Source organism: Montipora capricornis, chromosome 1, assembly GCF_036669925.1.
Source record: "Montipora capricornis isolate CH-2021 chromosome 1, ASM3666992v2, whole genome shotgun sequence".
Lineage (NCBI taxonomy): Eukaryota > Metazoa > Cnidaria > Anthozoa > Scleractinia > Acroporidae > Montipora > Montipora capricornis.
In genome coordinates this window covers 33897973-33925472 of record NC_090883.1, presented here as the reverse complement: position 1 = coordinate 33925472, position 27500 = coordinate 33897973, and the positions used below count along the sequence as shown (strand labels likewise).

The window sequence follows — 27500 nt, the reverse complement described above, 5'->3', positions numbered from 1 at the left end:
TCTTCGTTTCGCGATGCCCCATGGGTAAACTCGCCATATTGAATTTTGTGCCGCAGACTTGAGCATCGACTTTTCCTGACATCGAATGGCGCAGATGAAACCAGAAACGAAAAAGCGCATACAGACTGTTTTAAAATATAGCAAGACAGCTTTCCACTGGGGATTCATTCCACTAATTATATATCTGGGTAGGTATGAATTGAATAACTGCAGGCGTGCAAGAGTATGTATATATGGCATCATTCACTTTAACATTTTTCATTTACGTGTAAATTTTGTGACATTCTTTGCTCGTGTATGTGACAAAATGTGCTCGAATTGGCTAAGCTATAGAATACAGGCTTAACTGATTAGAGTGTAATGAGAAGTGCCAGTTTTGTACCCCATATGTACCATGTGAGCGGTAGCCCTACTAATGGGAAATGGGCCCACTCAAGAAAAGAGAAAAACTCTGACCAGGAATGCAGGGCCACTTACAGTTACATGTTGGATAGAGCGGCTCGGCGGCTCGCCAGTCAAGAAGAATGAGTGTATGCGGCTCGATGGCTAGTCACTTAAAGCCTAAGCACTCTTAGCTCTCATTTTACGGTTCGGTGAACTACACGTGCACTTTTTACGACATCGTGTGAAGAATATAGCACTCGTTTACTGATTAAGCCTAAGCGCTTGTTTCAGTGATTAGGTCTAAGCACTCTTGGCTTTCATTTTACTGTTTGGTTAAGTACACTTCAAGTTACGAGCCGTCGAGCCACTCAAAGATACACGGCCATGTCAGTGGACGAAAACAAAACTTTAGCTCCTTTTGTTTGTCCACCACTACAAAACGTGCATTGCATCAATTTCATCCGTGTCTCTAGAGATTGTTTGCAAACCACCTACTGGGGTCAACTCTACAGTTCTACACATGTAATTATTTGCTGTCCCATCCACACCAGCTATTAATATATAATTTGTTAACAGTTCAGCAGAAATTTTGGTCATACAGACAAAGATTCAAACTAGTTTTCCTCTGCAGGTTTAAAACAAGGCGGTGAACCAGGAATGCCTGAACCAACTTTGTTTAGGTGAGTAGCTAGAGTGAGCAATCATATCAGGGAGCATTGCTTTTTAAACATCATGGTCCTAGGTTGTGGACAGTGGTTGTATGAAAGCAAGTTCCTACCCATGGTAGACGTCTTTTGTTCCATAACCGTCAGCCCAGTGAAAGCAAAAGGAAGGAGACCTATGCCAGCAGTCAGGATATTTTCAAACAACTCTAGCAAACACATGACAACCAAGGAATCATTTCATTCGAAACTCAAGATAGTTCTTACTTTTAAAATTGCCATTTCATTTTCTTGCTGAAAAATTTAATATAGGTTTCTGTCAGACCAGTTTCTGTAACCGACATACACAGGAAATACTCATGGAATGGAATTTAGACAGTTAAAAATTGTAACGCTTTTGTAACTTTCAAAAAATATTGATGGCGATTTAACATGCGCTAAGAAAAAAAAAAAGAGGTTTGACAAGTCGAAACTGGACTGACTCATCCATTTCTTTGAGGGGTAAAATAATTAAAGAATGTCGAGGCAGCTGGCAGAGTCTTCTTTCCTCTTCCAGACTCGTCTAGGAAGATCGAAAGAGACTGCTCACAGGGTAGGTATCCAATGGGGGGTAACCATGCATTTTTAACAAATAATTATGAAATAAGCTTCAATTTGGAAAAGAACGGCGGCATTCACTGCTTTGAATCTACATGCACATCTACATGTCCCAGCACTCGGCAAAGTCCTATTGACTTGTGGCTGTTTTTGCTTAGGTAGCCTCCTTCACCACAAGCCTTTTTAGAGACATTACGCCAAGCCAGCAACTTATGCTGGAAAGAACATGCTCACAGAGGACAGCCACAGCACCCTACAGATCTTAAAGCTTTTTACAAATATTATCTTTGAAAAATACATAGTTACCCCCAATTTTCTTTTTGGATTTCAGTAACACTTGTTAAGATCTCCTTTTCTTGCATATTCATAAACTGCACAAAAATACCTTTGAATTAGTAGGCACTGTCCTAAAATAAGCCCCCTGGCTTATTAGAGCGTTAACGGTATTCATTGCTTTTTACCCAAATACGTCTGCTATGCAGGCTGCAGAAGAACCAGTCAACTTCGGCAACATACGACACATAGGCCAGGAATGCAACCTGGGACAAAATCAGTGGGAGCTTAGTTATTAGCCTTGCACTAACCCTTCTTCCACTTCAGCATTATAATCAGCCAAATACAGTATTCAACTTGAATGCAAGAAATCTTGTGCAGTTTTTTGGGTTTCAAACGTAGTGACTAATGGTTTTTGTGCACTTCAATTTTTAGTCTTCTCTGGGCTTAGCATGTCAAGGAATAACTGCTTTTGTTGGAGTCAAGTTAATTACCAAGCGCACCAAAGTGTCTTCGATGGGACTTGGCAAAGGGACATGATAAAAGAAAGTTTAATGTAAATGACGAATTAAAGACCTTTAGCAGGAAGGATTTTGTAATTAAATGTTGGAGCTAACAATGCTTCTTGTTGTACGTGTGTTTATACAGTGGAAGTTGTCAAATCATGTGTATTGTCATGAATTTTGAGGGATGCACTGTAAGGTCGATATTTTTTTTCAATTTAGCAGCCATAAATAAAATTAGAAAGACAGAAGTGGAAACTTATTGCTTGTAAAATAACAGCTAGTGTCAGATTTATCCTTAGCTTATTGAATCAAGCAACAAAAACCAACTTTTGAATTTAAAGGGCTGTACAATCTCAACCCCAGAGCTCTTCTCTTGACTAAGGGAGAGAAGAGCTCTGGGGAACCCAGAAACAAAGTGTCCTCTCATTGGTTTTCGTGAAGAACAATCAAACTCATCTCTAATTGGTGCATTCATGTTACCACGAGGAGTGAGCAAGTGCCATAGGGTTCAAATAGTCATTTTTGGTTATAGGTACCCTACTGTGAATTTCTCCATGGGTCGATCCAAGGCTCTGGTGACAAGAATGAAGGGCTGTACTGTTTGTATCCAAAAGCTGGTAGAATTGGCAAATCATAGTGGCCATATTTTATATCTGACAAGTAATGAGTATTGTTTACAACTGTAAGTGGTGGTGTTGTATTGCATTTACAAACTTGAGGTGCAGAGCTCAGAAGTGATAGATGACGTACAGCACAGACATGAATAAATTATTATTGTAAACTACCAACTTATTCAGGGCACAAACTAAGTGTTGATGTTCCACCAATACACACATTTTCAAAACAAAAAACGTCAAAGGGAAAGTCAATGTAGTAAATCGGGAGAATGCTCTATCTGATGTACAACATTAATAATTGAAAAATAAATATTTCTTTTTTATGAACGAGTTGAATCATTCTAATCGTCACTAAAGGCGCGTTTACACGACAGAGAAAAAATGGCACGGGCCCGACAAGCTGGAACGGTTCCAACAGTTTTTACAAAGTAACAGTGAACTTTTATCCATTCCGCGACGCGCCTATGGACCCGTCGCAGAACAGATAAAAGCTCACTGTTTCTTTGTAAAAACTGTTGGAACCGTTCCAGTTTTTATCGGGCCAGTGCGATTTTTTCTCTGTCGTGTAAACGACCCTTAAGGACGTTCGCGCGAAATTTTTTCAACATTGATTTTCTTCTGAAACTTTTACCACTGTAAGATGATGAGTTAGTTATGTCAGAAATGTAAAAAAAAATGGGGGGTCACCGACTTCGTTTCGGAGAGAACATGTCCGGAAAAACACCCAAAATGTGACAAAATCGGGCTTCGTTATCGAATAAGGCCAGTGTCTGTAAACCCAAATATATTGCAATTAAATCTTTGAAGTGAAATCTTCTCCGCCAAATACTGTTTAAGTGGACTAATTAAGTGAATTTAGTCAACTGGTGAGGTTCCCTTAAAGATCAAGTTCGCATTTAGTGACCACAGTTTCACGCGCCTTGCAGCCGCAAGATGGCAGGATTTGATGTCCCGTGAGCAGAAATCTTGAAATTTTTTGAACTTCCCACATTGATTTTTTGTTCATTTTTGGACAACGTGGAGATAATTGTAAATAAAATCCGTTTCTGGAAAGAAAAATAGGGGTCACCGAACGTCCAAGACCGTTAAATCCAGGCAAAGCTATAGCAATGGCCTTTTGCCCTATCAGTTCTCATTTCATTACTTAGCGCGCGCGCTCGTGTATGAAGTGGCGTGTGCATTTGCGTGCGCAGTAAGGATGCGCAGAAACAATTGGCGCGAACGTCCTTAAGGCTGAGGAGAAATAGCAAATGCCCAGGATAGCAGATTGGCCTGTTATTCGGTGTTTGCATCTGATATTGGAGCCCCACAAGGTTTCTACCGTAACAATAAACTCAGAGACATCATTTTCAGCTGAACAAAAATGTACATGTAATATCATCAAGTTACTACAAGAGCTAAAATTAACACAGTTTGTAATATTGGTAGCCATACACTTTCTGCATTGTTCTCCATCCGAGTGCCAACTTTACATACTGTATCAAGGCTTCATGCAGACCCTTGCTCGGTCATATGAAGCAAAATGAACTCATACAACTCTCTTCATTTGTTGAATAACTATACAGGTGTATAATTTTATTTCCAGATGACATCAGACATAAATGTAAAAATAAATTTCTAGTCCCTTACTGTATATATTTAAAGATCTACTGGTAGCTAAAAACACTTTGCAAGCAAAAACCCTACGTGCAGGTTCATCGGCACAATTTGAGCATACTGATGGTAAATTTATACAGTGTACATGTTGGGAACTTTCCAGCCAGCATCTCTGTCAAGCTACTGGATATTAAGGAAAACAGAACTTATGCCTTCACCTTGCAGTAAATGGCAGTTTAAAAAGTATTTAAAACATGTTTGTGAGGGTAAGGAAAAGTTGTTGCCTGAGAGTTGTAAGTACATTTGAATGGTCTTTGAACAACTTTCACTGTACATGTATCTATGCCAGATTTTGTACACAACAATATGAGATACCACACAAAAGTTTTTTTCTTCCTGAGTTTCCCTGTGGACAGAGTCAAGGTGTGGTTTCGAGGTGGCAGTAAAAACACTCAGCTCTCTCCATTTTCATTATTCTGGGTCCACGTTACCCTATCTTCGTAGAACTTGATGACTATCTGCGGCCATTTCACATTGGCAGTCGTGGATGGTATCAGGTCAGCCCGTTGAGTGCCTTTCCTACAACACAAAAAACAAACAAAGTTTAAGCTACATATATAATATTGTAAGAGCTGTACAGCAGTGCTGGTACAACCCCATAGAAAACATCATCAAAAGGTGATGTGAGCTGTCAAGTGTAAGCAGCTTATTAGCAACCATGTTCCTTCTGAGTGACGGGAGTAAGTGAGTTTTCCCATCCAGATGAACTTTTGGATAACCAGTTTTCTGGACAAGAATCTAAACTACTCTCCAAATGGAAGTATTAAAACACTCACTGCCGGCAAAAAGAAGAAAACGCAACAAAGAAATAATGTCAATGTGTAGGAGGCAGTGACCATGAGCCAAGTGTTTTCAGTCCCGTCTCAGCCTCCTTTTTTGTCAATAAACACACAGTCCCTACCCACAATGTTTTAAAGTTGTCTTGATAAGATGTAATTTACCACCTAAAAATAATGAGTACCAATAATTTCCAATCCTGCAGGATTCAATTGTTGGAGTTAAATATGAATCAACAATGTCAATAATCATTATTGTGATAAGTTTTGGTTAAAAGAACTGAAACATGAACTGTGGTAACTTCTGGAAATAATAATTACGCATAACCAGACTTATCCCAAAGTAGTGCCAGCAGGTGGAATTTTCTCATGGGGCATTTTCCATTTACCAAGAAATTCCGGGAATTCCGGTTGGAATGTAAATGGAACACACGTTTTTGGTTCGTTCCACTGGAAAATTTCCGGAATAAACGGAACTTCTGAAAAGGTAGTCCTGTTTTCCTGTTGGAAACTTTCCGATGGAAATGTGTGTTCCATTTACAACTTTTGAAAGGTCTTACCACTTCCAGGCTATTCACGGCCACATTTTTAAATTTTGGCGCGTAAAATCACAATCACTGGGCGGTGAACGGACCTGACTTAAATGGAACACGTTTTTCACCCAATGGAAATTTCCGGAAATTTTGTGTAAATGGAAAACGCCCATGGTGTTCTGTTGAGATCAGCCATTTCAACTGTCATTAGTTTCAAATGTAGTAGTAATTTTTAGTATTTTCACGTAAGGAAGATGAAGATTATCAAGAGGACACTTAACAACCACTTTTGTTCTACACCTTACAAAATGCTTGCAAAAATCCTCAACAATCTTAGACTCAAATTGTGGCAACATTTCAAAATAGTTATTTCTAACATGTAGGTAACTGTAATGTACATGTAGAAAACAAGGATATAAAGCAACATGAAACGAACATTCTTCATCAAAACATCCCTATTAACCCACCAAGCCCTGGGAGTGAGACTTGAGGTTTTGGTAAACGAAAATGAGGTGTCTGCGGAAAAATGAAACTGTCACGCCACTATTTTTGTACAGGGTCAAACTATATATCAAACTGAATGAAGGGGGTAGTTTCTGAAGAAACTGTGGTGCTGCGTCAGTGGGGAAGTAGTATACAAAAATTTGGTTTTATCAACGGAGTTGACAATGTAATTTGGCTGCCATACAGAGATTCTAAAAGCTGACGTTTCGAGCGTTAGCCCTTTGATTCGCTCTGACGAAGGGCTAACGCTCGAAACGTCAGCTTTTAGAGTCTCTGTACGGTGGCCAATTTACATTGTCAACTCCATTGATAAAACCAAATTTTTGTATAAATCAAACTAACAGGTTGAATTATTTGAATAAAGTTTTCGTTTTTTGGCATTTAACATTGCCTTTTAGCTTTGAGGCCTCAAACTCAGAAGACTGAGTCTGCTGCAGAAGCTCCTGCCCCTTCACTTTATCACAAAATAAGCACACCTTGTTGCATCTTTGTCACAGATGAATGCACTGCAATAAAGTGTGAGGAATTTTTGAAATATCATACACCAAAGTTGAAACTCTCATCTCATACTTAATTTGGGCAGAAAAAGTGCTACAAAATCAGTCTCTAAAGACAAACGAAAAATTCCACACACAATATTTGGGGTAGTACAATCTACTAGAACTAAAAATTGGAAGCGATATCTGTTGGCACAGGAGGTCCAACAAGTTGTAACTTTGGAGTCAAAATAAACCCTTAGAAAATCGAGCTTGAAGATTTCGCGTGCAGCTCAGTCTGCTGAATAACTCTACCCCATACTTGAAAGCCAATTATGCAGAGCCAATCAGTGTTTAGGTAGGTGATAAAGGCTGTCAATTGACACCCAATCCTTTCACGTATGATTGACATGACAAATCAATACTTTTTCGTGCACAGATTAAGGCAGGAAACAAACGAAAGCAATTTTAGCCGTTTCAAAATTAATTTTTCAGAACTTTTTTTTTTCTGGAAAAATTTCCAGTGTACTTGAACACAGCCCAATGATTCAAGATGTGCAAAAACAAAAAATTTGAGGCAGATGCCCAAATTTACCTTAGCCGAGACACTAACAGATTTTAGTTGTCAACTGGGGACATCCTAGGGTGTTTGAGATGTCAATGGATTAAGGACAGTGCCTACTATTTCAAAGGTATTTTTGCCCCAGTTTATGATTGTGCCGGAACTGGAGATCTTAACAAGTGTTATTGAAATCCAAAAAGAAAAATTGGGGGTAACCACACATGTAAAAAGCTTTACAATACAAAGTACCGTATTTACCCGTGTATAATACGCGCTCGTGTATAATACGCACCCCAATTTTGGACTGCATTTTGAAAAAAAAAAAGTTAGAGCAAAAAGCAGAGAAACTGTTCATGCAAAACTAGAGTGAAAAAATCCATTTCCTGGATAAGAAAATTTGTTCCGCTACATACAACAGTCAAGTAAATAAGATTACAGTACCGCTCAAAGATAAGCGAACCATCAAACGCATTGACAACGCATTGAGAACCAAGAGCCAACGCGTTTGAAAAAAAAAAAAACGCGTTTGCGAACTAGTTTTTTTTCAACGCGTTTGTCCTTTGTTATTCAAGTTTGGCACCTTTGCATTGTGTTACAAGTTGGTATGTAAATTACGGCCACAAAGCGACTGCAATTTTAGCGATGGAAAGTGAACAAGTGTGATCAACTGACTATCAATCAATGGAAAGTTGGAAAAGAAATCTTCAGGAACGAAAAAAGATGCGCTTGTTTAATCGGCTAGAGGAAATCCGCGTTATTGATTTGTTTCTCCGAATTTCTTGTATCAGATAACACGAACACGCGCTTGATCGCGATTGCTGCACTAGCGAAATTATACTTCTACTGCCCCAAAAACTAAACGCAATAAAATAATCTTAGAGCATTGGGTTTTTTATATAGAATGTTTCAATGAGAACACATATTAATCGAAACTGCATCACGATCTTGATATAACATGCAGCTCCATATGCATGAATCAGTTTAAATCGTCGAGCAACTATCACGCAACAGATTCTCGGACATTATAAAACTCTCAAATAACAATCGATCAACGATCGATATTCAGTCCAGACGAAAATTGTTTGTATGTGTTTTTCAGTAAGCTTTGATGGCTAGTTCGCCGCACTGTTTCCTTTCAAACTGTCTTTCACTTGATCAGAGCGGTACTTACTACAGAGAGTAATCAGTCGAATATTGCACATCTCTATATAGCCGCGTTATCTATTTTGAAATCTCGGTTTCTTATTTTTTGTTGACCTTTTGTGAAGTGGTGAGCTTTGGTGCTGAATTACCGCGTTGTCAATTAATTTTGCCTTCCAGAGATTATTACAAAGTTTCATGCTTTTATCACAAAAGGGAGCAAAATAATAATACGTGCCGTCTGCGCTTGGGGTGAAAAGGTTGCGTGACAACGAATGAATTATTTATTCTTCTCCGCCCCGCGCACATTTACGTAAACAGTCTTTGCAATGAAGTCCATTTTAACACAGCTTTTATTGGAGATCATTCTTACATCATCAAATGAAGAAATAGAACTATGAAGTTATTATCGATTAATAATCAGGGAACCTTAGCAATTTCGTCTTTTTAGCGGCGAAACTAAGAAGTCTTTTGAGCTTGTCGCATCGAATTTTCTCATCTCCGTGTTGAAACAGCGCAATGTATAATTCGTTCCTGTATATCTAAAATGATTTTACTTTTGAAGCAAACTACCACGCCAAATGCCAACAAATTCATTGTCCCCGGTGCTTTTGGTTCATGTTGTTAAAAGCTTCAAGACAGTTGAAAAGCCATTCACATAATTTCGGCTGGCATTCTCGTGTTTACAATTGCTAGCCGCGCTTCTTTATATCATGGATTTTCATTACGCTTGTCATAGAATCATTTTTGGTCGCTTCAAATTTTAATTTGTAATTTCAGTTTACATGACACGGCTGTGGGACGTGAAAAAATCCGAAAACACAAACCTTTTCGTTTTTATGAGGCCGCAACGCGAACTTTGTATAGCCAGACAACGAGATTGTGTTTTATTTTGTGACATTACTTTTCGGACGCATCATTGAATTTTTTGCGATGCAAATACTTCGGAAAGTTAATGACTTTGATCAACGCGTTTGCGTTTGTGTTAAAAAAAAACGCAAACGCGTTGAAAGCCAAACGCAAACGCGTTTGATGGTTCGCTTATCTTTGAGTGGTACTGTATGTAAAGTGTTTAAAAACTGAAACCTTTATACAAACTTTAACTCGTAGTCACAATCGAACAGCACTTCTCTCGCACAAGATTCGTCATCAACAAGTTCATCTTGTTGTCCGTCCACAAGATCGTCTTGTGTGTTATCAAGGTTTTTTTACTACTCCATATTTGACAAAATACGATTCAATTATCTCTTCAGGCAGAACTGAGGTCAATCCGCCAAGAATTACTGCTAAATAGGTGTTTTCTCTGTAAATGCTGCTTTCATGCTTTCAGTTACACGAGTTTCGAAAGCATAAACAAGCAGGCTTCTTCGTCTCCCCAGTCCCAACACGTGGAGCACGCCAAACTTTCTCTTGGGCGTCGCTTGTTTTCAACTTTACGCACCATTTTCCTCTTGAAAATCACCATTGGTCTTAATTTTGATCCATCACCAGCACACGCCAACAAAACAGTTGCATGACATTAATTTTCTTCTCTGCAGTGTAATGTTGATCATTCGGTTTGGCGGCATATCGAAGATCAGTGGCGTTTTGTCCATATTTCCAGTAACATGTAGTGGGTAGTTGTGTTGTTTGCAAAGTTTTATAATATAACAGTGTGAAATCGGATGATCTTCAGCGAAATTAACGAGCATTATTTATCAGACCGGCATTGTAAAACTCCAGGGAGTTTCGTGGCCATTTTGATGTATCAGTTTATCACTCAAAAGTCAAGGCTATGTTGTTCAGTTGTTCATTTAAACAGAAAGGTTAATTTATTAGTGGATCTTGGTCAAGCCTTTTACTTTTCAATCAAAAACCAATGCGTCTTTGTTTTTATGCTAATGAGGGACGCGTGTCTAAGACAATGGATTCCGTGTATAATACGCATCTCAATTTTCGGAGCCGTTTTAGCGGAAAAAAAGTGTGTGTTATACAAGGGTAAATACGGTAATGTATGGCCTTCTTTCTCAAATTGAAGCTTAATTATCTCTCAAAAATGCATGGTTACCCCCAATTTTCTTTTTGGATACCAAGAGTACTTACTAAGATATACTTTCTCCGGATAGTTTTAATAGTTTTTAAAATGGGATTTGCGAAAATAGCGAATACCAAATTACATGAGAAATCTTGATTGCTTACTGACAATAAACGTGAAAGAAAACCATAACAAGGGAAATTTTGACAATACTATGCTTCCCTGCGTTTATCTCAAATTTCCACCTTTGTTGCTATAAAACAGCTCTATTCTGATTGGCTCTTATTGGCTTCTATTGTTTTTTAAGCCAATCAGAGGTTTTTCATATCTATTATTATATAGGTAAGTACCTGTATAGTTCATGAAAAAAATTTTAATGTAAAAAGCGATAACAGATGACTCATCATGGGAAAATACTGTTACAGTGAGCAGGCCATATGAGAAAATTCTGCCCAATCAGGAACCAATCAGATTGCAGGATCCATTGAAAACCACTCACCCACTGAAACATGCTGGGGAAAAACGTTAAACACGCTACTTTACTCACCAACGAATGAGAAAATGGACCTGTCCCTCAACATCTGTGGCCCCAAGTATATCAGATGCTTCCCAGCCTTCTGCAAGAGGGTCAACATCATCATCTCTATTGGAATCATCGTCATCTTTTTCCTCCTTGACCTCACTTGGCAGCAGTGGGTTAAATTCTGATTTAATCTTACTGGTTGATTCTGTTACTTTTCTCTTCTTTGTTTTGCTTTCTGATTTATCACTGAAAATGTACAGGGTACCATAATTACTTTTTGAGTTTTTACAGTCATGTAACCCATTGTCTAACGCCAGACGATTTCACTCGTCAACTGGGAGCCTCCTTGGGCGTTTAAGGTTTTTTAAAGGTTGTCATCTCTACAGTGATAAAAGCCTAGATAACACCTTTTTCAGCACAAAAAGGGGGTGCTCAATGTGGTAGGGGGTACTGCTCAGTCAAAAAGGACTGTCAGATTCCACCAGAAAATGCAATTATAGTATCTGGATCATTTGATGATACTTGGAAAGTACTTTGTTCCACAATCTATGCATCGAAAAGGAAAACGAGTGCGTCATTGCGTCCCAAGACTCAATTTTGGACGCATAGATTGTGGAACAAAGGGTCCAATTGGACGCAAAAAAAAAATTGAATGTCCGTTTATGCAAATTACGAACGTCAGGAAAAACATGCGAACGACGTATTTCAGAAGGAAATTGAACATTCCCATTTGTCACAACGGAGAAATGATTGAGTTCCTTAAATTTCAAGGTAAGCTGTTATCTTCGGATTTTTGTAGTTGAAAATTTTCATTTTGTCAACCATTATATCCAGCTTCAGGAGTTCAGTTTTGAATTTGCACGTGTTGCATGACATGATCTGAGCTGTTTGTTCGCCGAGACTATCGGCGACACTGTCGATCTGCCGCCAGTGATAATGAAACATTTCAGTCGAAGTTCAGTTTGTTGCATGCTTTTGAAGTGAATTTCAAGCATTAGTTTGCTTATCGTGAGCGAAATGACAGAGAATCCAACGGCAAAGTATGTTAAATTTTTGTTTTGTGCGACCCTGTTGATATTAATTCCGGGCGCGCACGTGTCATCGTCTCGGTTCTTGTCTTGCACGTAACTTGTCTGTTTTGCAAATTATGCAACTTTTCTTCCGAGTTAGTGTTAAGATTAACGTGTTGAACATGAAACTTGAATATATTCAATTGCTTGATTATTATCATTGGCCATGGAGTAAAGTCACGGCCGCACAAGCCGACGATGAACTGTGTATCAATCGCTTACATTTGTTTACTCTTTTGTTCCTAAATAACACCTCAAGTGTTGTTAAAATAAATGATGCTCTTTTACGGAAAATTGAAACCCACAACCTCTGCGCTGCCATTGCAATGCACCACCATGTGAGCTATGAAGCCACTCACTTATGAGTAGGTCAATATTTGTAGGGCTCATTTGTTCTTGTGAAGGAGTCTGGTTCCTTCTGCAGGTACCAGAGCACAGATTACGTAAAACAAAAGAAACAAAAGACAGAAAACAAAACAACTCCAATTAAAGACTAGTCCCAAGTGACCAAAAATACTTGTAATGCTTTCCGGTACATGCAGAAGGACCCAGGACTCTTCAAATATGCATTCAATTCATACTTTAAATCAGTTTGTTAAATAATCGTGTACGAATCATGTAATATTGGACACCTTTTTTACCACAAGTAGTTGGTATGGGGCGATATGATTATTTGAGGGGGCGAACTAGCAAGCGGGCAGGGTGAAATCAGTGGCAGAGTCAAAGACTATATGTTTCCAATGTTATAGCCGTTAGACGGAGTTCGTCTACAGAGACAAAATACAAACGTTCCAGGACAACTGCGATGGTTTGAGAGGCCAAAAGCACAAAGCAGGCATTTTCGAACTTTGGTGAAAGCACTGACTTTTTTCTGGGGGTTAATTGGAGCTTTAGCTTGGAATTCGAACATAATCCCATATGACCAACGTAACAGCACGTGGAGCTAGTAAAATTAAGTTGCAAAACTGCTAATTCCTATCAATGATACCGAGGAAATGGGAAGGAAATTTACAAGAAAGTTAAAAGCCATGGACAAACGGGAAGGAATCGGTGACCAATTGCAAGGACATCTCATATTTATTTCATATTTATTTACCTGTGTTCTTTTCGTTTCTCCTTTTTCTCCTTCAAGTTTTTTTCCACAGGCTGCTTCTCCAAACGTCTTCTTTTTTGATTTTCGTATTCTTGAAGCAACTCTGCACAATCAAGACTGTCTTCAGCTTCCCAAGTGTTTTCATCCGACGAATAACCCTTCCATTTCAATAAGTATTCAACTCTCCCCTTGTGAATTCGCTTGTCAACGACCTTTTCCACTTCATATTCCTCCTCTTCTTCCTCTGTGGCTGTGGTGCCATTCTCTTGTTCCAGCACAGGGACAGGATTCTCCTCTAATAAATCCAAACCTGCTTTTCCCAACTTTTTCTTACCCATTTTGCAAATATAGGGTAAAACAAACTCCAACACCGCACGCTGGTTTCGGGAAACTTTCGATCAGGGTTCTTCTCGTCTTCCCGCGCAAGCGACCATTCTAAAACCTCTTTTGATTGGCTAACCCAAAGCATGAAATTTAGTACACGCGTTATCATTGGTCAATTGCTATTCAACCCCCAGGAGGATCATCCCGAAGGTGGCGGCCATTTTTGAAATCAAGAACACAACACGCGTACAAATCATGGAAAGGTGCGTTTTCGAGCTTATTATGACAAAAACGCCACCAAGAGCTTCAGTGCATGTAAAAAAGGATCTAAGAGGACGATTCGTTTAACAAGAGAACGAATAAAATTGTCTCCAATATTGAATGTTGTGAGCTCTAAGTTAAGATAAGCTCAAGTTCATTTTCATATGCATGGAAGTAGACGATCAGACGGAACAACTTCGGCAGCGTGCTCTTCATCTCGCTGCTGAGGTTGCTGAGACAGGTGATAGTAATGTGCCTGTTTTGCTGTTGCAACTGAAAGGTAATTTTAGCAAGGTTTAATTTATGATGTGTGTTTTGTAAAGGTCACAGACGTCACCTAGGGGAGGGAGGGTCATTCCATTTTTTTCTCTGCACCCCTATTGGGAGTGGCAAGTTTAGGTGCTGACAAGTTATCAACCCCTCTGCTTTATTATGTTTTTGTGAAGGGGACAGTTTTTGTGTGGACATTGATTTTCTTAAGTATTTCACCCCTGACAAGTAAAATCGCCCAGCATTGGAGAAAATAAAATCTTTAATAAATTTATCGGAAAGGGTGCTAACAAAGAGAGTGCTGTCCGTGGAAAGCTGATTACCGTAATCAGCTGCGCAGGAAAGGAAACTAGCTGACGTCAAGAGGAAGTTTCATCTGCCATAAAGATTGCTGCGTGAAAATCGGAAAAACGTAATCTTCTTGGATGTTTGAAATAGTTGCTTTCAAGATTTGAACAGTTTTACAAGTTTATGTACCATTAACAGAACTTGCTAGAGAATGTTTTTTCGAAATTTCAACTTTAGCGGGCTGTACTGTAGAATAATGGCTTGATGTAGAATTCGGCTTAACAATTTAGCCAATCACAGTGTGCGTACTATGTGTCAGAGAGATGTAATAATACTGTTTAGTTGTCCAGTGCATTGGTAAAATGAACTGCGGAAACTGAACAAGACTTGGAGATCATCATAGTTAAGCAGCAACTTAAACATTTGCAAAGAAAGCCTGGGAAAAAACCCAGCAGTGTGATTGCAAAGTCATTTGCTCGAGCTCAGTTCATGTGGGCCTGGATATTTGCTGCTTAGCAATGATCTCCAACTCTCATACATGTATATTGTTTATTTATTTTAAAATAAGCATTTCACACTTCAAAATATACAAAGCAGTTCTACCCACAAATAGCCAATACTAGTCAAGGCAGGTGGCCTAAGGTTACAGCAGTCGGCAATCATTAGGATAAGCTTATTCTAGTGCGACTGAAAATGTCTCAACAGTGGCAGATTTTCATAGTGTTATTGTCTCCATTGACTATCTGCTATTTTGTTTCAGAGATTCTTGATCTCAGTCCTCCAAGTGGCAGCATAGGAACCATAATAAGAAATGACTTGTGGACTTACGATGTCATTCATGTGTGCAATTTGGGTTTGTGGTTTTATTTATTTATTTATTTATTTACATGTATTTATTTATTTATTTATTTATTTCTCTCTAATTGATTTATCAGTATTAATTATTATTTTTATGAATTCTGAACAACTCTGGGCCATGGATCTCAGTTTGAACTATAACAAATACAGTCAACTATCCTTCAAAATAGCGCCCAGAATGAATGGTAGAGACCCCAGGCGAAGCAAAGAGGCAACCCAGAAGTGTGAACCACCCTTAACTGAGTTAATGAAACATAATATGCTTAAAACATGTGTGAATCAGTGAGGCAACCATTAAATCTCATAAAAGCCCACTCTGAAAAACAGACGATGTCATCATCATCATCATCATCATTTTATTTCAACCGTTTAAATGTAACAAATTGAAGAAATACACAACCCGCTTAGCAAACTTATCAGATAAAATCAGGTAAAGAAATAAATAAATAAATAAAATAAATAGGTATACACATACATTCACAGATAGCTAGCATTTGCATAGATAGAGCAAGAACCTATAAGAGGACATGAAACATAAGGAAGCAATAATGATAGCGACATTGTATATGAGTGTGATTAATGATAACTGGTAATTTTTAAGATCAACGTTGAGACATCAACATAATCATCCTCATCACCAAGCACTTCAAGTAAAAGTTACCAGTAGTGAATTTGGGCTCAGAGCCATATATAAAGAAGTTATTTAATTGTAAATCTCACAAACCTGCTCTGCTACTACGGTTGGTATTGTCTCTGAATTTGAGTCAATTTTTACTTTGCGAATAATAATTTCATGGCATTGAATTGAGGTATTCCCTGCTGAGGTATTCCCTGCTAGCAGTTCTTTTTGTGTTGTATGAGACAAGAGACCTCTTCCATACATGTAGGTCAAAACTCACTTTGATCCAACCGCCGTCCATAACCTACAATGTAGGATGGCACTCTTCAAACCCCATGCCCCATGGTATGTTTGCTGACTATGACTTGAGCCTACATGTGTACTTCGTCTTGTGCATTCCTTCATGTGCAGTAATTCTGCTGTTGATACATGTAAGTGAGCCCACGTAACGTGATGAATCACGTGAGGATTTGGTCACTAAGTAACCGCTAGGCATGCCTGGCTCAGCGACTTTCAACCAATGGCAGAGGTCTTGTTTTGCGTACTCATCAGCCCAGCTAATGCAAAAGAAAGGAGACCTCTGGTAGCAGGGAAATGGAGGTACAAATGTCTTTATCAAAGATACTTGTTATGAACAAGGATCGCAAAGATTATCTAAATATTTGGGATCCAGGAGTTTCAATAAAAAATAATTATTGTATTTGGAAGCTGGTTTGAGTAGAGAAACAAACTGTTGTCATTGTCAAAATGAATTTTAATCTTGGTCTGTCGTCAATTACTTATTCAATATACATTGTAGGGAAAAGGTTACTGGTGGATATCTGTGAGTGAAGTACCGGACGCTTTTTGTCTGGCTGTCGGTAACTTATTAAATCCACTGGGGGTCAATCTACATTTTGATATCCCTAAAGTGGCCTTCACAGGACTAAAGTTGGCAAACTCAAGTTGGTGTGTGTGAAAGACACAACAATGGTTGTCAAACAGGTTGGGGACAAATAGAACTTGTGTCTATTCTTACCAATTTTTTCACCAACTTTTTCGTGTTTGTAAACTCGTGTTTGATGTGTGAATGATTGGAAAACATGAGTTTGTCAACTTTAGTTTGTGGTGTGAAGGTCCCTTAAGTGTACAGCTGTAAGTAAGCAGCAATACCAATATTATTATTGCCTACTGGTCCAAATGAATTGAAATTTCTTTTGCTTTTTTGTGCAGCTTTGAAACAAGATTTCACTGCTATCCATGGAGGGTGGAATACTGCAGCCAAGCTTGGCAGCATTTTATGTCAAAGCTGCGTGGGCCTTGATTTGCCAAAAGTGAAGGATTACAAAGAAACATTTCTTCCCGATGCTGTAGAGAATATTCTGACTTTGGCTGCAAAGTTGCTTGATTTCTATGTTAAAACTGGATTGGTAAGCGTGAAAGGTTTTAATAATTCATTCTTTGGAAAACGTTTCCCTACATAGCTTTCAGAAAGAATTTTTAGCCAATCTACATGTAAGCCCCTCAAGTGGCCTGATAAAAGCAAACATTGCAGAGAACTTGAGCAGATTTCAAAGTTCATTATGTTGTCTGTTATTTGAGCTTAAAATCCTCACTCAGTACAAACATGATCCTGTTTCGTATATTCAAAATGAACAATGTTACTGTCAAGAACTCTTTTCCAGTTTATCATAGGATACTGTTGAATAAAAGGGGCAGTGGTGAAAATGGGCTAAGGCTGTAAGCCAGGACAAACGATACAATTTTCTGACACCTCCTCATCTTGTACCTGTATGTGTCCATGTTTTCCTCTTTACGCAGGAAACAGACAAAAGGCAGCACTTCCAACACTTCAAAACAACAATGAACTCACTTGAGTGGCTTTACAGCTTCCATAATTTCCTCACTTATAATGGTATGGTATATAAAGAGACAGTCTTTTTTGAGCTAATGACATTGACATGAAGTTAAAAGTTAAATCTTACCAATAATATTAACAGTGATCAGCTGGCCTTTACTCTCCAGTAACTTTTTTTGTTCACTTTCCAGTACTGCAGTCCAAGCGTTTTGTGCAGATTCTTATGACAGAAGACATTGAAGTATCACTCTTTGTTTTGTTGATTCTGGAAAATGTATTTAAAACAAACAGGTTTGGATTAATGTATTTTGAAATCCCATCCTCTACAGTGTACCATATTTATGGAAAAAGTTTTGTTTTGTGTGACATGAGGTATTTGTTGCTTTTTTCTAAGCTTGCAAACTGGTAGAATTCCAGAATTGACCTGCATTCTAGTTAATAAATCTCAGGGAGTTGATGAAAATTTTTGGTCTTCTTTCAAACTCAAAGAGGAATAAAAGAAATATATTTTTGTTCCTAATATAAATCTCCCCATCAGCAGCAAAAATACATGTATGTCACCATTCTTAGCCAGAATTTTGCTTTTTCTGTGCAGTGTAAACTTGGCACAACTAGCAGTAATTTGGACCCACAACCGTGATGTGAGAGGGGTCTATTATTATTCTTGATTTTACGTCACAAACCTCTCTGCATTCCTGTTTTCAAAGAAATTTTGCATTGTAAAGCAGTTTGTGATGTCAAATTGAGAATAGACATCACGGTCGTGGGTCGAAACAGAAACCCATAAGGGTTGGAACGAGTAACGCTCATTCACAGCTTCTGAATATTCAGTGCGAACTGATTGGTTGAATGTTTCAATGCTAAGTACCAGATTTGGAAACCCCGCGCTCTTGTTGTTCCAAATATGGTACTTAGCAAATTGAATATTCAGAAGCTTGTTTCCCAGTACACAAGGGGCTGTTTCACACGTTTCAACCCTTATGGGTTTCTGGTCGAAATTAATGCCAGTTTTGATAACTGTGTGTGTCTTGCCTGGCAGATAAAAGTCAAAATTTTGAGATAAGAATCGTCAAACACGTTTCAATGCTTCCGGTGGGGAGTTGTAGACTAAAAATATTTGAGTTTAGGAGCACTTTCAGTGTTTTCAGTAAGTTTTGCAGTAGGTGGCTGGGAAAGTTAAGTAGACGGGCTTGGAATCGTGAGTGCCGAAGGCGTTAGCCTCTAGGAGGATCTGGGGGATATGCTCCCCCAGAAAATTTTGAAATTTACAAGCTTCGAAATGCCATTTCCAGCATTTTCCAAAAGGTGTTTTCCTCTAAAAGGTAATGTAAATTAGGCGATAAAACACTACTGACAATTACAGTCACTTTTGAAACAAATTGCTGGTTTATTAGTATTTAAATACATTATAGGCAGAATGTCATGTAAATTGAGCACTAAACCCTAAATACGTGATGTACGCGATTTTCATTACGTTTGCTTCAATATGTAGACAATTTTATTTTCATGAGGAAAAAAATCCATACTTTGGAATTTAGTGAAGAAAGTAAAGCGAATTTATTTTTGTGATAGAAAAACACACCTACGCAGCAAAACTTTCAAATGGTTGTGCAAAGTAGGCAGCGAGTTGGACCAAAGCACCTGGCGGTCTATCGCCGGTAGCCGTCTTCTATTGAAACCCCTGCACTTTAACTCTGGATTTTGTTTTCCTCTAACATAGTTGTCCCATCTGTTCTTGGAAGGTGAAGGAGCATAATTTATGGGGAGATCTAGAATCTCTTGCCCTGTACTAATGGGACACCGCTTAATTTTTACAATGCAAGTTCACATAACAAGTCATGATATATTATTATCCTTTGATGCCCTCAGACAAGTGATGGAACAGCTGGAACCAAATGTCATAAATGGCATTTTGGATGAGATCGTCTTCAAAATATCTGCCTCAGATGAGTCAACACTTGCAAGGTACCGTAGTGAGGTTTAATGAACAAGGATTAGCAGTTCTTAAGATTTTAACCAAGATAGTAAAGATATGCACGACTACGTACATTAAGAGGCCCAACAATGTGAAAAACAAGCCTACTGTAGGTCAATAGACCGAATGCATAAATGGAGGCCAAAAATGTATTCTTTTGTTTATGTGCTAATTAGACTCACTAGCGTTGCTCTCGAACGACATTTCTATTGTATTTTGTACATGCACACAAGGCTAGTGAGTCTAATTAGCATTCGGTCTAAAGCAGTCATAATGGAAGTATGTCAAACTTTTTTCGAGAAAGCTAGAGAAATTTCCCTTCAACATAATACATACCAACTGAAAATTTGGCTTGAAGAAAAGCAACATAATTTTATGAAGTACTGGGATTTTTCGAGTGCCTTCCAAGAGTCTAGTGAATATGGATACGATGCACTGGCAAGAACTTAATTCTTTTTCTGCTTTGTGTGTTTGCTAAGTGTAGGAGTTTCTTTCTTGTGTCTCAAAATGAGAGCAAAATACTGCTTTAAGCAGACTTTGGAAACGGTTACTTGTGTCTGTAGAGCCTGCATTTGTCTTCTGTTCCTCACTCATATAGGAAAAAACGTAAGGAAATTGTTTTAAAATTATTAACTGTATAATAATCTGACAGATTTTCCTTTTTTTTCTTTCTTATAATGGGTTGTATAATTATATGTTAAAAAACAGTAGACTTGAAGACTCATTGCTTGCATTGAAGTACATGTGATTTACAACGTTCTTGTCAGTGTTATATCACACTTACAAACTCTCGCTAAAGTTAATGTGTTACAACACTGATACACCTGCATTGCTTACTGTCTGACTGTGAAATTTTATATCCACTTAGTTAGCTGAGTTGAAGTAATTACCTTTTTCTAAAAAACCCTTGTTGTAATACACCTGGCCCCAGTTGTTCAAAAAAGTGGATAACGCTATCCACCGGATAAATCACTATCCATTGGATAGCGCAATTGATTTTGCTACTACTTATCCACTGGATATATAGTGATTTATCCGGCGGATAGTGCTATCCATCGTTTGAACAACTGGGGCCTGGTGCCCAGTGTTCAAAGGCTGGATCACTTTATCTGGTGGCTGAGTCACTATCCAACAGTTTTAATCTATGAAATAACTGTGTATATTTAAAGTACAGGTTATAGACGAAAGGGAGAAATAATCCTTGCACTTATCTGGACAATTAAAACAATTATTATTTTATTGTCTCTTGTTGACACCTAAAATTTCAAGTGGCTTCAACAGGATTCGAACCCATGATCTGTGTGATGTCAGTGCAATGCTGGTGCAATGCTGGTGCAATGCTGGTGTAATGCTCTACCAACTGGGCTATGAAGCCACTCAGTTGGGAGCAAGTGAATAATTATGTTAGGCCTGCCAGGAGGCGCAGTGGCCTAATGGTTAGTGCGGTCGACTCCGGATCGAGTGGTCCGGGTTCGGGTCCTGGCCGGGGACATTGTGTAGTGTTCTTGGGTAAGACACTTTACTCTCACGGTGCCTCTCTCCACCCAGGTGTATAAATGGATACTGGCCAATGCTGGGGGTAACCCTGTGTTGGACTAGCATCCCATCCAGGGGGGAGAAGAAATACTCCTAGTCGCTTCATGCTACAGTAACCGGAGATAAGCGCCAGCCTGATGGGCTTTCTAGGCTCTTAGTAGACTTTACCTTTCCAATGTGTTAGGCGCATGTGTGCCTATGAAAGAATTTGTGTCTGTAAGATACAGTACTGTTGCTTAAATTGTTCAAATAAGTGTGAGGACCACTTCTCCCTTCAGTTTCAATCTATGAATATGCACACTTTGAATGTATGTTGGTAAAGGGGTGTTACGAAAACCTAGACCAATGTTCAACGTGAAGTATGTTTTGTAATATGGATAGTGACTTATACAGTGCATAAAACTGTACAGCCTTTGAGCAACTGGGGTCGTATTAATATTTTTTAATTGCACAGGGCTTCAATTCGTCTCATTTTGACTGCGACTGATATCTTCCCACCTCTTGTTGAGATTTTGTTGTCTAAGAGATACAGGTTAGTGGAAGTTATTGTCATAATCCCATTATTGTCAGGGTTTTTCAATAGCTTTTCAAAGCAGTACCAGATTTGATAATGAAATTACCGGACATTGTTATTTTGATTGGGAAGCAGCAGTGCCGCCATGTTAAGTCATCAAAAATAGAAGCAAATTGCCAAATGGGTGGCTCACTTGTTTGAGCATCGGACTATAGAGTCAGAGGTTGCTGCTGGAACAACCCTTAAAATAGCTGTGGAGAAAGTGCTGCTTAGGGGAGCAGGGGTGGGGCAGTGGTGAGAGCACTCGCCTCCCACCGATGTGGCCCAGGTTCGATTCGCGGACCAGACGCCATAAGTGGGTTGAGTTTGTGTTGGTTCTCTTCTCTGCTTCGAGGGTTTTTCTCCGTGTTCTCCGGTTTTCCCCCCTCAGCAAAAACCAGCATACAGCTGATTCCAGCTGGCTGTAAGCTGTGCTCCAAGGTCACACATGGATCGTATAGCGGCTGCCAGAGGCGCAATGATGTGCTTTCGGTTCCACCTTGTTGAGCTGCATTGTTGCTGTACTTTTGCGACGGCGATTAGCTGCCACAATTATTATTATTATTATTATTGTCTTACGTATTGAAATAGCCTCGTTCATGATCATTGATCAATATCGCATTTAAAAGACACTACCGTCTCTTACTTTGTTAATCTCGCAATTATTTCATGAAAATTGTTTGAAAATAATTTATTATTATTATTATTATTATTTGTAAGTTCATCTGCAAAGCAGTTATTTGTAAACCCTCAAGTCATCTCACTTGATTCATTAAAAACAAGAGAAATTGAGGGAGAGAGGGAGTAGGGGCTTTGGCCGGGATATCTGAATTTCACAAAAGTTATGTTTGGATCGGAAGTCTGTTTACCGAGACGTCCGCGACTATTAACCATGACACCATAAGAATATATAAGCAAACTAAAGTCACTTTATTTAACGTCGGTACTTCCTTCAGTTACGACACTGATATCAATGGAAGCCGACGGTGGGCCCTTTATCCCCCTCCCTCTGTCAGTGCTCTGTTTTACGGATATTTAAAGCTATAACTACCGGTACACGGATCAGAGGAAACTAGAAACAGACGTTGAAGTCACCGAGAATCGAACGGGGCACCTCTCGCTCCGAAAGCCGCGCACTAGCCAACTGACTTACGAAAGCTCCTACATGTATGTCTGGCATTTGTGCAGTTGTTCTGAAATTAACATATCGCAAGGGCTAGACTGAGTGACTCCCCCTCTGTCTCCTTAATTTTCTCTTGTGAAATCACACAGTCTGCTATAATTTGCATGTTAAGGTAAAAATGTAAAATGCTTTTGTGAATATTCAGTTCGCCGGATCCAGTTTCTTAGTAATTTCCTTAAAGGGGCTACATGTATATCATGGGAGTGCAGTTTGATTTTGTGTAGTCTTACCAATTACTCGACTACGCGTACTACAGGGGCGGATCTAGGGGGAGGGTGCAGGGGGTGTGTACCCCCCTCCCCCCCGAGCCTGAGATGACCTGCGGCTTTCTAATACAACTGGTATTCTGCCCAAAAAAAAAAACGTCATCAGTCAGCTATGCCATTTCTAAGTGGTGCTCCCCCTTCTAAGAAAAATCCTGACTCCACCCCTTTGGTTAATCCAGAAATTACTTTTAATTAAACAACACGAGCTTTGTTATAAAAGTAATTGCTGTCCAGCATACATAATTGAAGTTACAAACAGAGATAAACTTCCAGAAACTGTTAGTCTGAACAGTTTTCAAAAACTCCAACTGCAATCCCTATTTCAGTCTTCTTCAATTTTGCCCATCCCTGCCTCCTTCTGTATTTGCTGTTTTGTTCAACCCTTCTTTATTGGTTGTCTACTCCCACTCGCTAAATTTGGTTGAAATTCGTGACACAATCTCTTTAAAATACACTTTCAGTCTCCTAATAAGTGTTTATCTTTTAGGGGTTTGAAGACGTATCTTGGCAAATGGAAAGCAAGGGGGTTCGACAGTGACGTTAAAAGACTAGTTGCATTACTTGATGCTGGCTCGCTGGCACGCGCAGAGGAAATGGTACGAATAACGATGTCATCAGAGGGCTAAAAACTCAAACGTCGTAGCACGGTTTCTAGTGGGGGGTGTAAAGGTTGGTTTTCCGTCACCCCTCCCCTATACGGAGTATTGATAAAGAACTGCTGTAAAAATACGATGGGACAGACAAATTGGCCCCGCTAATCACCCTCACCGAAGGGCATAGCTCGACGAGTTAAAAAAGCGTATATAAGGTTCTTCTGCGAGTTGCTACACGGTCCTGAATGGTCACGTCCGTAGCACAGTGTCACAGCCAGGTGTAATATTAGCTGGATATCGATTTTGACTAGCGAGGAAAATCGCATAACCCGAAGAGAAACCCTCGAGTCAGAGGTGGGATACTATTACCTGATTTGCGTATTGTAGGCCACTTTAAGATTTCTTCTTCAGACTAAACTTTGAAATCATCTTGAGCGTCAAAATCGAACCGAATGGAATTCAATGTGACCCGGCTTCGACTCCCAGACTTGGTAGCACTAGCCTGCAAGCAGGCTCTTCCGTTGAAAATGGCGCGCGGTCGAAATATAAGGGCTTGGTAACTAGACCGTGCGCCATTTTCAACGGAAGAGCCTGCTTGCAGGCTATGGCAGCACATGCGAGTTGAGTTTGTTTGTGCTCTATTCTGCTCCGAGGGGTTTCTCTACGGCTACTCATGTTTTTTCCGTCTCTTCAAAAACCAACCTTGGATTTGGTATGATTTGATTTGATTTTTGTACAGCGTCCCAAATTATTCGCGGTAAAAAAAAAGTTGTTACAAAAAGAACTGTAGCGCTGTAAATTTAATATTCACTAGTCACATTACATTCCGTTTTGAGATTACAATTAAAAGGCTTTATGTGAGCTTGAATTACATTTACCTAAGATGGGGTCTACAATAGGACTTTTGCAACAAACGATCACATGGTACAAAATCCGCCATTCTGGAGGGCAAGCTCATTATTATTCCCCCACTGGGACATTAAAACAAAGGCAAGTCAAGCTTGACTGGTTCAGGTCTCTTTGTTTTAATGTCCCAGTGGGGGAATATAATAATAATGAGCTTGCCCTCCAGCATGGCGGATTTTGTACCATGTGATCGTTTGTTGCAAAAGTCCTATTGGCCATAAAATAGAATATAAAGGGATAGGGGTTCTCCTGGGGCTCCTCCCAGGTTATTGCCCCAGCGCTAAATGTACTTGACACCAAAAGGGGCAGTGTCACTCTATTTTAGTGAACCTTCAAAACACTAAAAGACGTCTTTGCATCAATGAAGACCAAAAAATAATGCTGTAGTTTTGTTACCGATAACCATTGAAGTGCACTAAAGCTATTCTTTGTTGTTCGCACCTAAGGATGGAGAAGATGGAAATGGATTGAAACCTGAAATAACTGGCCAGTTTTTTCAAGTTTGGAGACGATGGCTTTAGAAAGTCGCCAAAAATTAAATACGAATAGCTCTTTGTGCCATAAATACATTTCATATCTTCTCAGTTGTTTTTTGGACGCTAATGTAAATTTGTTTTCCGTTCAAGAGATTAACTCGAGCCGCCACCATTATTCAGGCATTTTATCGTGGCTCAAAAGAGCGTCAAAGCCTCAAACGTGCAGAATGGGGAATCACACTTCTTCAACGAAAGTTTAGACAAAATCGTTTGGACAAACAGAGAATGAATGCGGAGGAAAAAGAGCGTGAAATCAGTAAACTCGCCATCGAACAGAAGAGAATCAACGAGTTTAGGTCGTCCATGCAGAAGCAGTTAAAGATGTTAGAGAGCGTGCCTGCCAGAGAGGTCAACTTATTTATCGCACAAAATCAAGAGAAGGCGGCGAGCAAGATTCAAGCCGCCTACCGGGGGATGGTGGGACGGAGGATTTTCCGTGAGCGCCAACATGACGTGACAAGGGAGAGAGCCGCTATTGCAATCCAACGACAGGTAATGTGTGTAAAATGCAGGATTCCAACCTCGTTCTCAGGGTCTCTCTTCTCTACCTCAACGACAAAGGAGGCAGAGAAGAGAGACCCTGGGAACGAGGTTGGCAGAATTGCGGGTCTCCCATTGCAGCAATGGTGAATTTTGTGTGGGACTGCTCCTGTTGGTGCAATGAATGGCGATCAGTCTGATTGCATGCCTTTTTGTTTTTAATCTATTTATTTGTTTGTTTGTTTACAAAAATTTGGTTTTATCAATGGAATTGATAATGTAAATTGGCCAACGTACAGAGATTCTAAAGCTGACGTTTCGAGCGTTAGCGCTTCGTCAGAGCGAATCGAGGAATTGTGGGTTGTGTAGCTCTTATAGTAGGGACTTTACGATCTACAACGGCGACGTCAACGAAAACGTCACCTTAAATTATAACTTTGCACTATCGTAAGTTTCTCGCGGTTAGGCCATCTCCTTCGCGTCGAACAATGTGGGCGAAGTATCCTAAAAATAAATTGGTACGAGCGGTTTCAGAATAAAAATAGACAATTATAGATTCACATTTGTGCCCTCGCGTTGTCAAAAATCCTCAAATTTTGTGATTTCACGTCGTTGTTGTGCAGAGTACCGCACGACTTTGCGCTAAAATGCGTGCCGCACGTGCAGCACGATTAATTTTCCTCTTTTAACCAATGATATTCGTGTTTCATGGTGTTCTCGTTTACGACCGCGTTGTAAATCGTAAAGTCCCTAGTAGAGGAGGAGCTACGCTATTGGTGGTAACATGGCAACGTGAAGAATAGGAATACACTAGTGAAATAAAAAGCGTTCGTTAATACCGTGAGGATTAAGGGTGCCGATTTGGAAGATGATTTTTTGTTCTAGATTCTTGCGGCTTTCCATCGTACCTAGATGTAAATGTAGGGATGTATTTGTTTGTTTGCTTTTTTCGTTGAGCTAGGTTTTTGACATATTGGCAATATTTATCTTGTCTCACCGTCCTTCTTTTTGTTAATAGGGACTTTACTACGACGTCGACGAAAACGTCACCTCAAAATATAACTTTGCTCCAGTATAGGTCTTTCGCGATTATTCGATCTCGTTCACGTGTTACAATGTGGGCGAAGTATCCTAAAAATAAATTGCTACGAGCGGTTTCAGAGTGAAAAAAGAGAATGAAAGATTCTCTGTTCCATGGTCACCTGGTCGTCAAGTTGGTGATTTCACGTTGTTGTTATGTAGAGTGCCTCAAAAATGTGGGCTAAAATCCGTGCTGCACGTGCAGCACGATTATTTATGCTCTTTTAACCAATGATATCTCTCTTTTGTGGCGCTTTTGCCGTCGCCGTCGACGTATCTTAGGTTGTTTACCATTTACAAGTGGAAGCCGGTTGGTACTAGTTTTCTTCAAATGGTAAGCAAAAACTCCCAAATTGGAAATTCAGTTGGGATCGGCGCTTGCCATTTACACAATTCATTCAAATTTACCGAGGGAGTCTGGAGGGAGGCAAAATCATGGGGGAATGCAAATGGTAAACACGTTTTCCGTTCGGAAATTTCGTTGGAAATTTTCGACTATCTTTCAAGAAGTCCCGAAAATTTCAGAAATTTACCTATCACCCTCAACTA

The 27500-nt window shown here is 39.4% G+C and overlaps 2 protein-coding genes across 2 annotated transcripts in view; one reads left to right on the top strand and one right to left on the bottom strand.

The window, feature by feature from the left end:
* Positions 1–4385: 4385 nt before the first annotated feature.
* Positions 4386–13816, bottom strand: LOC138040045 (heterochromatin protein 1-like). The gene is made up of 3 exons (XM_068885841.1): positions 13390–13816; positions 11248–11469; positions 4386–5214 (listed from the first exon to the last, which is right to left on the bottom strand). Exons 1-3 carry the CDS (start codon positions 13722–13724, stop codon positions 5088–5090), a joined length of 684 nt encoding a protein of 227 aa, XP_068741942.1. The 5' UTR covers positions 13725–13816; the 3' UTR covers positions 4386–5087.
* Positions 13817–13895: 79 nt separating this feature from the next.
* Positions 13896–27500, top strand: part of LOC138040037 (IQ calmodulin-binding motif-containing protein 1-like) — a 20244-nt gene continuing 6639 nt past the window's right edge. Inside the window, exons 1-9 of the mRNA XM_068885833.1 lie at positions 13896–14251; positions 15290–15382; positions 17219–17415; positions 17807–17900; positions 18035–18134; positions 19713–19808; positions 21809–21886; positions 23844–23952; positions 25482–25883. Coding sequence (XP_068741934.1) covers positions 14140–14251; positions 15290–15382; positions 17219–17415; positions 17807–17900; positions 18035–18134; positions 19713–19808; positions 21809–21886; positions 23844–23952; positions 25482–25883 — 1281 coding nt within the window. The 5' untranslated portion in view covers positions 13896–14139. The remainder of the gene's footprint in view (positions 14252–15289; positions 15383–17218; positions 17416–17806; positions 17901–18034; positions 18135–19712; positions 19809–21808; positions 21887–23843; positions 23953–25481; positions 25884–27500) is intronic.